The sequence below is a fragment of the Priapulus caudatus genome, unplaced genomic scaffold, assembly GCF_000485595.1.
Source record: "Priapulus caudatus unplaced genomic scaffold, Priapulus_caudatus-5.0.1 Scaffold132, whole genome shotgun sequence".
NCBI lineage: Eukaryota > Metazoa > Priapulida > Priapulimorpha > Priapulimorphida > Priapulidae > Priapulus > Priapulus caudatus.
This window is the reverse complement of record NW_014577193.1, coordinates 276252-289914: the sequence shown is the minus strand read 5'-3', so window position 1 is coordinate 289914 and position 13663 is coordinate 276252. Positions and strand designations below refer to the sequence as shown.

At 44.1% G+C, this 13663-nt stretch overlaps 1 protein-coding gene across 1 annotated transcript in view; it reads right to left on the bottom strand.

Moving 5' to 3' along the window:
* LOC106805891 (ral GTPase-activating protein subunit alpha-1-like) overlaps nt 1–13663 on the bottom strand; it is a gene marked incomplete at its 5' end in the record, with an annotated part of 44683 nt that overhangs the window by 20284 nt on the left and 10736 nt on the right. The window contains 13 exon segments of the mRNA XM_014807661.1: nt 469–591; nt 1166–1274; nt 3710–3858; nt 4991–5110; nt 5563–5715; nt 5922–6067; nt 7300–7388; nt 8392–8536; nt 8944–9082; nt 9429–9544; nt 10403–10595; nt 12609–12652; nt 13303–13360. Of these exon segments, the coding sequence (XP_014663147.1) occupies nt 469–591; nt 1166–1274; nt 3710–3858; nt 4991–5110; nt 5563–5715; nt 5922–6067; nt 7300–7388; nt 8392–8536; nt 8944–9082; nt 9429–9544; nt 10403–10595; nt 12609–12652; nt 13303–13360 (1584 nt within the window).

Genomic DNA, 13663 nt, shown 5'->3' with positions numbered 1-13663 from the left:
CTAGCTAGGTAGCTCTAGGTAGCGTATCGCTAGGGCTAGCTGGTAGGTAGGTAGCCTAGGTAGGTAGGTGCCAGACTGGGGCTAAGGTAGTGTGGCTTTAGATAAGTAGGTAGGTAGTAAGTAGATGGGTGGGTGGGTGATTTCGCAGGCATGTGGGTGGGTGGCTGTATGGATGAGTGGTTGGGCTGGCTGGCGGATGGACGGACACACACAAACAAACAAGACAGATAAACAGATAATTAGATATATCGACAAATAGAACAGACAGACACTCAGACAGACAGACAGCCGGATAGACAATCAGGCAGATGAATGGCAGACAGACGGACAGATAGGATGGCCAGATTATACATAAGGGTTTATGCATACGCAAGTCAAACATAGCACCTTACGTAAAATCAAGTGATGCTATGATTGTGTATCAGGCACAAAATCAATACTCTGACATCACGTGCCATCGCCACATACCGACCACTCCTGCACGAGCTCCTCCCAGTGCGTGAGGCTGGACAGCACACTCAGGAACTGGTCCCACAGCTCAGCCGAGATGTAGACATTGAGGTTAGCTTTAATCCAAGTGACGATGAGCGTCTGCGAACAACAGCAGAGATGCGAATAGCGGCCATGTCGAGAGATCGTGAGATTTTGCCACGGTTTGTCCTTTTAATCAGATTATACTTGAGCGATAGAAATTTCACCCTCGAAGTGAAGTGGGTATTTTCTTTAATAATCTTCTCGTTGTGCTAGAAACTTTAAATTTACCATTTACCCCTCACGTAAGCACTAGATATGTATGATGGAAAACAGTGCTCACAGATAACGAGTTTTAAAAATGTTGTAGTCGGCACGCAACTACAAAATAATGATGGCAAATTTCCACTCTACGATGAGAACGAAAAACATCTTTAGATGACAATTGCGTGACACATCGCACGAATACAACCAGCCTGTCTGGTGCCTCGGTCGACCACTATCGAACGCTCACGACAAAGTCTTGGCTAAACCAGAGATTTCTCTTGGAAACTGGGACAGGGGCGGTGACAACAGCTATGTCTCCGCCGGCAATGTCTATGCCTCTGTGGCAACCAGTCTCCGTGGTAACAACGCGGGCACCATCGTGGATGCTAGCGACGTTGCTAGCAAGTGAGAGGCAGTGGGTTATTACCTGGAACAGAACAGATGCGAGGCGTCCACCGAGAGTCTTCTCCTTGATGGCTGGTCTGCCTTCCAATACGGAGCTGATGACGTGCATGAGTACCTTTAGTAACTGCTCCCTGAGATGGACAGACAGACAGAGCGATGTTAGTCAGCGATAGACAGACAAGGTATATACCCTGTAGTAACTACTCTCTGAAACAGATAGTAAGAGAAAGACAGACCGACAGACAGACACAGACAGACAGACATACACACAGACACAGACAGACACAGAGACAGAGACAGAGACAGACACGCACGCACGCACACACACGCACTATATATATATATATAATGTAGTAGCTGTTCCCTTCTCGCTGTGCTAAAATCCTGGGTCGGGTGGAGCTAGCGGGATGGCAGGTTGGTGCTAGCAAATCGGAGAGACATTGGATATGGTGAGTGGGTGTGGAAGGTGAGGGCAGGCGGAGGCAGGTGTAGCGAAGTGGGCTAATTAAATTTGGGTGCAGGTCACTGGATGTGGGACACTGGGTAAGGTGTATATGAGAAATTATTCATGATAAATTGTTTTTATTTTCAGCCACCAGGGGGCAGCACAAACATTGTCCACTAACAGTGACCAGATCTGTAATGGGGCGGGCCATTAAAGTCGAATACACGAAGTAGATTGGCAGCAAGACCCAGTAAATTACAGATACTAAGATACTAGAATGCAAAGATGTTGGAATAAACTATCAAAGGATTTTAGCCTCCTTTCACACCACAGTTGTTTCTCTGCTCCCTGTACAGCCTATATATAGGGCTAGATTGAGATTCTCTGATGTGTTGAATGAAAGGAGAGAAGGTTAGCACTCCCCTAGATAAGGACGGAACAGGGCGCAAGCCCTTCAACACATATACGGTTAAGGCCTGCCACTTACTTTGTGGCACTTGACCATATTTTTGCACCTTGTTTTACAATCTCTACAACTAACCAGTAAATTTATTACCACAGTGTCCATGTTACACTATAATACATAAATTAAAGGGAGAGTTTACTCTAGGTTCTAGGGTAATTTTCAGCTAATTTAGGTTATAATTACGCTAAATAAAAAGTTTCATGGTTCAATCACCATTAGAAATATTTTTTTTAAATGTTTTAAAACTAACGACTACAGTTTGATTGCAACGACGGTGGCACCACTCAAAGCGCACGATCTGATAAGTTGCGCAAAACCACTTTCCAGCCAAGGGCTACAGACCGAGGGTGTTTCTTAATTATTCATTTAAAAGCAAAAGGATTGTAATATCTTATAAACGACATATAGTTTCAGTTATAATATGGATAAATTTGCCCTAAAATGAATATCGTTCGGTTAAATAGCATTTAGGTATAAATATAATTGCACTTTTGTGATTAGCCCTCGGTCTGTAACGAGCAAAATAAATTGTCAAATACGCAACTTTTTCGGGGTGGCAGCACGGTCGCGGTTGTCATGGTGCCGTTCAAATTTCGTAGCGTTGATGTGTAATTAATTATAACATTTAAATTAGGTATCTGGTAACAAATACGTGTGGGTATAGACGATTTGTTATACAGTAAGTACAGTTGTATGCAGTAAAATCCTAGAGGCTACTGTCCCTTTAATTTGTATAAAATATTAGGAAAACAGTGTTAGGTGCATTAATTTGATTACCCTACAGGTTAGGTGGGCATATGTTTCCATGAACCAAAGTATGGTCGTGACGTCAGTGTGACGTCAGTGGCTATCTACCACCATAGACCAATCACGCACGCACATCCATGTATGCATGGCACATCCATAATATATTATTCCAATTACGCTGAATAGCCGAGCTCGTACGCCGGCGGGCGTTACGTCTGAAGGTCGTTAGTTCAAATCCCATCTGTTTATTTTTTCATTTTTCCATCTTTATCCATTTAACTATTTTTTCCCAATTAACGCAAATATTTACATGATTTATTTACCATTTTTTATTACATTTTTTTTAATTAAATTAAATTTATTAGTCTTAATTAAATTAAATTAGGGTTAGGGTTAGGGTTAGGGTATGGTCGTGACATACACTGACGTCACGCATTAACTCGGCTATCTCCGAAGTTGAATGTATACAGTATACAGCCTGCTCATGGTGCTGGTGGTTGCGTGCTACGCCCTACTCCCTAACCCTAACCCTAACCCTAATTAAATTTAATGAACACTTTAATTTTTTTTTAAATAATGTAATAAAAAATTGTAAATAAATCATGTAAATATTTGCGTTAATTGGAAAAAAATAGTTAAATGGATAAACATAAAAAATAAACAGATGGGATTTGAACTAACGACCTTCAGACGTAACGCCCGCCAGCGTACAAGATCGGCTATTCAGCGTAATTGGAATAATATATTATGGATGTGCGTGCGTGATTGGTCTATGGTGGTAGATAGCCACTGACGTCACACTGACGTCACGACCATACTTTGGTTCATGGAAACATATGCCCGCCTACAGGTTATGCGAGCATGCAGACGAGGCGTGAAATTAGTTCATAGTTGCTGGGGTCTCTCACCAGGTGGCAGTCGCCATGGTGACGTTCATGACTACGTAGCGGTAGATGCTGAGCACGCGCTTGCAGATGTCGATGTGATCGTCGAGGTGTGACGCCAGCGCCCAGTTACCATTGAGAAGGAACACGCTTGCTGCATTCGTCATGAACACCTGCAACATGTCACACACACCTTTAACAAATGTACAACTAACACCTGAAACACGTAGAAGACACATGAAACACCTGTATTAATAAAACCTGAAACACATGAAACAACATCAGCTACTGTGAAGCTGCTGCATGTAGCATGTAACACAGGCACTAAATTTCACAAAGGCACTGACCGAGAGAACCGTGGTTGGCCTCCTTAAAGGAATAATAGGTCCATTGATTATGCAATGTTGACGAATGCTAGAGTAACTGGCACCTTGTGTAGTTAATAAGTACATTACCTTATAGCCAAACGCGTATTAGTTTGTCCAATATCACTGCTATTTACTAAGAAATGTCTAATTGAAATCCACAGTCCAAAAATCAGTTGTTTACAGTTTCAAACCGCTGCCGGCGAAGCGGGTGTGATACAAATTTATAGTGCACCGGACATTTCTGCACGCATGCTCGGGCGTACGCAATGCTATTATCAGTGATTTCGTAAACATGGACGCTCGTGATAAGGAACTTTTTGTCAGGGCTGTCCACGTGCGTCCGCGATTAGTACGTGTGTTTTACTCTATTTCCATGTTTAGTCCGTGGCTGTGGTTACACCGTTGACACCTCCGTTTAATCTGGCGTCCAAAACATACGGGCCGCACAAATGTCGCTTGACTCCTGGATGACATTTACGGCACATAAATGATACGTTGATACATATCAACAACTGATTTCAAGTCTTGTTTGTAATGTAACCAGCAGTGATATTGGACAACTAATACGCGTTTGGCTATAAGCCAGGTAATGTACTTATTAACTACACAAGGTGCCAGTTACTCTAGCATTCGTCAACATTGCATAATCAATGGACCTATTATTCCTTTAACTGTAGTGGTTAGCTACCTGGTTTTCCTCCTAGCCATCCCCATAAATTCCATGGCATGTACGTATATGCAGCATGGCACCGTATGTCTCCCTAATGGTCTTATATAAAAAGTACTGACACAAAGTAAGTTGCCTCTGTGTTTCCCATCTGAACAGTATGTTTGCCTTAGTGCCCTTCCAATTTTTCTAAAATCTTTGGATCAAACCAAAGGAATCAATTTCCTTGCCCAGGAAACAACTTAAAAATGACCTTGCAACCTAGCACACCTGTAGTACATTCTGCATGCCGGCTCTCACGTCCTCCATCTTGCGCTCTTCCTGCGTGAAGTGCTTGTCCAACATGTCTTCGCTCGGAAACGGAGGTGTGTAGATCGCACTCTTCCGATTCTACAACACCATAGGGTGCCACGTGTTACCAACACAGAGACACACACACGTTCAGAAATTGCCGTGGTAAATATTCATGTGAACAACCAGGTCCAATTAAAGTTAGGGGTCCCATCTTTAGGATACGAACGAGTTGGAAGTGACAATCACTAGTCAGAGATAGCAAATCAAACCTGCATACAAGGGTTACGCAATGGAAATGCATAAGGTGGTCTTTGTAGACAGATGTCCATTCTAGAGGTGGTTTCACTTAATAACTGCCACTCAAAGGAAATACCAAGTGTCTTTTATAGACAGGTGTTAGTTCTATAGACCTGACGACTAACTAACACAGGTCATCAAGAACCAAATCAAGTAATCAATATCAAGTCAAATACACTAACTAACACGGGTTTGACTGCACGGTCAGAAGTCGAACCTCATGCATAGTTACTCATAACCATGACACTAACCGCTGCTTCTTTGGCCCTGAGTTCGAGTTCCTTCGCGAGAGGTTCCTGCAGGAATAATGGCATGTCGCTGCTGTTGATTGTCTGCAACCAGTCCTTATAGGCGAACAGAACCCTCCGTATGGCGGCAGCATGTGCAGGCGGCACGAAGAATGCCTGCAGAGCATGGACACAGCCTTTAGCAGGTGGATGACGGTTAGGGTTAGGGTAACAGCAGCTACGTGTAGGTTGAGTTTAAGATTACAGCAGGAACAGGTGTAAAATTAGGGTTGGGGGCGAACAGCAGCTACAGGTGTGAGGTTAGGGTTAAGGTAACAGCAGCTATATATAGTAATCGTTGATGACAGCTTGACCACACTTACCTGCCTGAACACCTCATGTACCAGGTTGACATTTTCACGAGTTGAGTTTAGCACATATCTCACAATTTCTTGCTCTGTGCTAGAGTGGCGCGGGGCAGCACTGCCTATACTTGAGGACAAACTGTCTCCCTCTGCTGTGGGTGTGTCTGTAACATATATAATATCAAGAGCTAATAAATACCTAGAGTGTACAACGGGAAAACGGGAAAATAGTGCTATTTCACGGCAATATTATTCTACTTTGCCTCCGAGTCTAGAATATTTTTATGGTATTGCATTAAGCAGCATTCTTTGCTCTCTCCTCAACCTCCCCTCCCACATGCCTCACGCCACCTCGCATCCAGTTTATTCCCGAACCTTCTAACGTTTTGCGGGTTAGGAATGTTGCTCCGTGAGATTTCGGTTTTTTCCGCGATGAGTTTATGAATGAACGGCGTTTCGGTTATCATCTGTGACTTTCGGGGGCATCACCTAGGCCCTTATCTCCTATTATCTTTCCTAGCACGGCTAATGCCCGTAATGATGGAGCCGGCAATGCTTTCTAAATTAATTCTCTACAACGCAGCTCAGTTACTATGGTGTAGTAAGAGTACCAATTTTGGGCATGTGACATCAATTATCAGCGCTCCAAGCGGCGACGGAAAACGATAGCCAGAATCGTTAAGCGCGAGAAGGTTCGTGAATAACCTGGATGCGAGGCGGCATGAGGCCTGTGGGAGGGGAGGTTTACGAGCCAATATGTCGGCCTAGGAGTATCGTAGAGACAAGCGGTTGGTCTTGTTTTAGAGAGCAAAGAATGCTGCTTAATGCGATACCATAAAATTACTCTAGACTCGCAGCAAAGTAGAATAACATTGCCGTGAAATAGCACTATTTTCCCGTTTTCCCGTTGTACACTCTAGGTATTTATTAGCTCTTGATAATATAACACTGCAGCAGCAATTCAACACCCACATACAACACTGCAGCTGTGAGGCACATACACGTAATACTATGCAGGGTTTACATAGGAGGCACAGTGGCGCACCGCCGTTGTCAAATTTAACATCGTCGTTGTGAAAATGTTCCTGTATTTACTGATAAGTATATCCTGTATCTATATACCTATGAGTATATAAATACATCCTGTATTTGAATCCATCATGTGCATTTTTTCCCAAACTGGCCATTACCTCCTTTGTTTAATTTTCCCTCAGAAGAAACCCTTCTATGGTTGTGTAACATGTACATAAAACACTACAAGTATACAACATCTACTTGCTAAATGCTAACACTGAATATGCATATAACATATACATAATCACGTCGTGGCATACATCAATGACAGTCACACAGGTGAATCACGCTGTACGCGCCTAGAAAATAGCACTAGACTCACCAGAGGCCTCCGTACTCTGGCTTCTGTCAGTATCACCTTCATTGCCTGTCTCGGGAATGTCTTTCAGCGTATCCGATATAGATGGTGAGCTGCAATCAAGAATGAGATTGATACTAACTTGTTTACTACTACACCGGAACACATTCAACGAGTAGATTCCACAGGGGCACGATTCGAACAGGCTAGGGGGTAGTAGAGGGTTGTAACAAGAAGACCTCTGAGCTTTACACCTACAGAACATTCACACAATGAGTCGAACAATCAAATCAGTTTACGGTGAAAGAGGCTCGATTAGAATTCACAATTTCATGATGCAAGAAGCAAGAAGTGTCCGAGTTAAGAAGATAAGTGGTTTGAGCATAGCTAGTCATTCTGTTCGTTGCTCTCACAAGGTATGGGTTTTTCTCTCTCGCTCTGGTGTGGTGTCGCTATCCTGGTGGTATAGCATCGTTCCACTATTCATATATATATAATCATTCTCTTCACCATATACTAGTCTCTCTCTACTTCTATATATATAGCTATATATATATTAGTATATTATATAATACATTACAGCTGTTTTAGACTTGGATAGCAATCGATGGATAAGGTGGGAGGGTGAAATAAAGTGGGAATGGTAAGTAACTCTCGCTCACGCGCGCGCCAGCGCTGACGCGAGCTGCTGAGGCGCAACGCTACGTGGGGAGGGGGGAGGGGGGGCTCAACCATATGCCTGGAGTGTTTGCTTTGAATAGATGTGGGAGGTAATTGATCAATGCATGCGGGGGTGGCTGGGTGGGGGGGGGGGGGTTTATGGGACGTTAGGAGCAGAAACGGGGACTGCGGGGTGCCAGCTGGATAATGATTTGGTGGGGCCGAGAAATTGCAGCGAGGCAGCAATTCCGACAAATATTGAGTGAGGCGGATGCAAAAAAATCAGCAAGGCTTGCTCATCATACTATACAGCTATACCATGAAATATACTATATATGGAGGGATATCTGTGCGTGCGTGCGTGCGTGCATGCGCTATAGCTATATAGTGCCCCATGTACCACATATACCACATGTAGTGCGTGAGAGTGGGTGGGGCGGGGAGCGGTGTGCATACTTTACAGAGCCGATGGTGAGCGTGTCATGTTTCTTCAGCTCGTGCATGAACAGACACATCCACCGAATGACGGCGACCTGACACAGAGTGACGTCTCGCTCCCTGTCCACGTCGCCCGCACTCAGCTTCCTCACCTCCGGCAGCGCTGAAATACAGCAACGCGCGCTCTAAACACCGACTACATACAGAAGATATGATCTAGCTATACTCACGGACAGTATAGAGCACATTTACAAACAGTCCTAACGGTCTATCTAATATACAGGGGGCATTATCTAGCTGCACAGACAGTATAGAGGGCATACCTAGCAACACAGACAATATAGCTCAGACATCACCAAGGCTTACAGCAAATATAGAAGGCACTATTTAACTGTACGGGAAATACAAATATTACCTGGCAGCACAGCCAATATTTGGCTACGTGACCTAGATATTTCTGCACTATAGAGACTTGATATTCAGTAGAACTACTATTACAAGAAGTTGCTCTTAATGACATATGAATAGAATACGTGTGAAAGATAATGATATGTGAATATAGGAACTTACTTAGCTTGGGCTGGTACAGGCTCATCTGTTGTGACATGTTGGGGAATATGTAAGGCAAGTAGAACGTCTTCAATCGCTCGAACAGAAAGTCGAAGCATATCGTGTGCATTTTCACATCGCTCCACTCAACACGCACAACCTGCGATATCATGAATATGCTGTAATCCCACCTTTAATGAGACAATTCACATGTGGGGCTTGGTGCCTGGCCAACTCCAGTCTAGCTAACCTTGCTCTAGACCTTGATCTAGTCTTTTACAGCTAACTTTGCTCTAGTCTAGCTAACCTTGCAATTGTTTGTAGCTGACCACAAACAAGTATAGAACCCAAAAAAATTCCAGGTACAAGGACCATGTGCTATGGCTATGTAATAGGAACAGAATAGGACCCAATAGTACCATGGACTAGAAACCTGATATTAGACAACCATGGACAAGTATGCCTGTCCAGCTATAACCTTGTCAGCTAAGATCTACTATATGCACCTGAGATACGGAGTAGTCTAGTAAGGATTCCATGAAATAATGGCAGGGACTGTCCAGTTGCTTCTCTCCCGACTGTGGAGGCAGGATCGGCTGAATCTCCACTGCAGACACGGCACCTGGTGGCAGGAATGAGCACTAATCATTGGATACGACACATGCACGAACATGTGAGCGACAAAAAACCCTTGATGTGTTTTCATACACGTCACTTGAAATGTGTCACTTGCCTGGAGTTTGTATTGTCACCAGTGTGCCTGCCAGATAGCCCCGGGCTCCCCCAGGCTTCTCTTAACGTACCCACAAGCTGCTCTCCCCAGGATCCCTCTGTGCATATCACTAGGTTGCCCCCTCCCAAGCCTGCCCCCGGGCGCCACCAAGAGTTGCCAATGGGTTGCTTCCCCCCGGGCATCCCCCAAGCTGCCAAGGTTGCCTCCCCAAAGCTGCCCAAGGTTGCCTCCCCAAAACTACCCTGGGTTGCCTCCCCAAAATTGCCCTGGGTTGCCTTCCCTCAAGCTGCCCCCAGGTTGCCTTCCCCCAAGCTGCCCCAGGTTGTGCTCCCCCAAGCTGCCTCAGGTTGCCTTCCCTCAAGCTGCCCCCAGGTTGCCTCCCCCAAGCTGCCCCCTGGTTGCCCTCCCCCAAGCTGCCCCAGATTGCCTCCCTCAAGCAGCCCCAGGTTGCCTTCCCTCAAGCTGCCCCCAGGTTGCCTCCCCCAAACTGCACCAGCTTGCCTCCCCCAAGCTACCCCCATGTTGCCTCCCCCAAGCAGTCCCAGGTTGCCTCCCCAAAACTGCCCCAGGCTGCCTCCCCCAAGCTGCCCTGGGTTGCCTCCCCGAAGCTGCCCCCAGGTTGCCTTCCCTCAAGCTGCCCTGGGTTGCCTCCCCGAAGCTGCCCCCAGGTTGCCTCCCCCAAGCTGCCCCTGGGCTTCCTCCCTTCCTGCCCCTCAGACATTCCCCTTGGTTGCCGCCGTCACTCACTGTCGTGGAACACGGGGCTGCTCGAGTACGCAGAGTCGCTGATGAGGCTCTCGAGGGAGTGCGCGCCGCTGCTGTTGGATGGGTTTGGGAAGCCTGGCACGAGGCTTGCATAGATAAGGTCGAGCTCGCCGCTGCTGCGCTCGCCGAGGACCTGATACCAGATGAGGAACAGCCGCATGGCTTCCTTTCGCAGCTGAAACACAGATGATTCAATGACAATGTAATGCAAAAGCCGATCAGCATTGAACGTTAGGTGTATATAGGTGTCTCTAGGTCCGTTAGGTACTCTATGTTTGCTGTCAGACAGTCCATGTTTGATATCTCTATGTTCTATATTTTTCTATATATTTTATATATTCGATATATTTTTCTATGTTTCGCAGCTGAAACACGCGAGGCGGAAGCCGACTAGTGACGATCTTTAGGTTTGACGTACTCTACTTTTGCTATCGAACAGCCCACGTTTAATATCTCTGTTTTATAGCATATTAGCGTCGATCGTTAGGTTATTCTATGGTTCTATATAGGCAGAGTGCGAAATTAACTCGAGTCTGGAGTCAAATACTCCCTGATTTTCTGTCGGACTCCCTGATTTGACATATGCAGGAGTCCGTGTGACTCCCTGAAAATTCTGCTATACTAATTAGTTCGTTCCAGCGCACAGCCTCGCGGAATTACCGTATTTTTTCAGCAAATCTTTAATTTTGAACTTCAGACTACGGACTCCCTCATTTTGCTACGCACTCCCTATTTTTGAGGGCAGGGAGTCCGTTGGACTCTCTTGTTCAAAAGTTAATTTCTACCCCTATATATAGGTCTCTCTAGGTCCGTTAGGTACTCTACTTTTGCTGTTGGACAGTCTATGTTTGATATATCTACGTTTTATAGCATATTAGCGTTGATTGTTAGGTCCGTTAGGTACTCTATGTTTGCTATATCTGTTCTATAGAATGTTAGGGTACTTGAAAAGACCATGCCATATTTTTATGACTTGAATTGAAAAAAAATTCTTATTCTGCATACAACATGAGTGCTAAGGTAATTAATTACACATGGACTATAGGACTAAATTGTGTTCTAGAATTAAATAACACGCAGTAACAACTCAGTGCACGCAAAGATGCACACAGGGTCATAGTTACAGACTGATGTGCATGCAAGTAGATCAAAGACGTACATGCTTAGGCGTTAGGGGTGGGACGATTTGGTAGGTAATGATACGATACGAGCCATCAAGATACGATACGTATCGCAATAATTTTAAGAAAAACTACCTAGCAAACCATACGCTCATTCAGGACTCTCTCAATCATGTGAACACTTACAAATCAGTATAGTGGAGCTAAGATTGCAAATTGTGTTATGTTTCTTTTGTATTTAGATAAAACTATGCTACTAAATAATATGGATTTTATTCAGTAAAGTATCGATTCGTGTATTGTCAAGGTTTCCGTTTGTACCGTGATACATCTAGACATAGATGAATCGTCCCACCCTTAACGCTTCTATGTATTGATTCATGCATGCATGCATGCATGTATGTATGTATGTATGTATGTATGTATGTATGTATGTATGTATGCATGCATGCATGCATGCATGCATGCATGCATGCATGTATGTATGTATGTATGTATGTATGTATGTATGTATGTATTATAATTCCATTGTTAGACATGATACATGTACAGATGCATACATGCTTTTATATACACATCCATATACATACACTTGCAAACAAATATATGCTTATATGCACTCTAGTACATATACAAGTGCAGACACATGCATGTTCATAAGCACAGCGGTACATGTACAAGCACAGATACATGATGCTCATATGCGCACGCACGCATGCACATATTTTTGCACAGATGCATGCATTCTCAGATGCACACACATACACATTCATGCAAATGCATAAATGTTCATGTGCACACATGTACCAGCTAACCCACTTAAGACCACACACCTACACAGAGATCCATGCGCACATGCACTTGTACATGGATGCGTGTCTATGCTAGCTAAACCATCTGTATAGACATGCATACGACATACGTGATACACCCATCCATGCATCAGAGCCAGCATATATATACATACCTAAACATTTCACAGACACGGACGTACATCACAACATGCACACATTCATATTCCACCCCCATCACCACCATCTGAAGACACACGTATATAGCATACTCACACGTAGTGCATTGCCAGGATGTAATAACTTCTTCATTATTCTTCCTGTAATGCAACCAGACAGTCGAAAACATTCATCACCAAGAAACACAAAGTGAAGATACGATGAACCAACATCTGAAATATATTTTAGCAGAAGTTACGGAAAATCTAACATTGTAATGGGGAGAGGGAAATTAACAGACACTTCACCACAGTGGCCATTAAATTGCCAAAGACGTGACTGATAAGTGGACAGAATACTGGTAGTGACATTCTTATGATTAGGACAAAGGTAATAGTGCTCATGTGGATACAATTGTGCTAATAGTGCCCCTCTGGCTAGTAAAATGAGGGAGAATATGATAATAAATATGATAACAAACATTCCACTATGCCTCCGATGCTATTGTTAATGAAACTTTATATGCATGTGCACACGCAGGATGAAGCTAGAAAAACAAACTTGGCCATAAACGAATTTGGTTTCCACTGTAGAAGATATCTGAGCAGATACATGTCGTCTTGTAACTAAGTTGTAATGGAATTTATACGAGAAGAATAGCATTACTTACGCGTGGCAGTGTCACAACCACATCACTGCCTGAATCTTCTAGACATTACCATGTAGGTGGCTGAAGCCAGATAAACATACATACCTATATATTTTAACTGTCATTGAAACCTACATATTGCCTGTCTATAAACATACATACCTATACTGTGGAACTGCCATCGCCGGTGTAGAAGTTCCGGAAGAAGAGTCAAAATTTTCTGAAAAATAAACCAAGATATACAGGCTCAGCAATTTTCTGCAATACAGCTTGCTTGACTAAATTAAAAATACTCATAGCTTTTATCTTGTTGCTCCTATATTTCCTCGTCCAACCCTCTCTGCCTCTCGTGTTCTGATTCGTTTTTGCCCTCACCTCCCTTCGCCTCGTCTCTCTCTCTCTCTCTCTCTCTCTCTCTCTCTCTCTCTCTCTCTCACGCTCTCTCGCTCTCTCTCTCTCTCTCTCTCTCTCTCCCCTCTCGCGGATGGTATCGCCCACGGCACCAGTTGCACGGTGAAAAGTT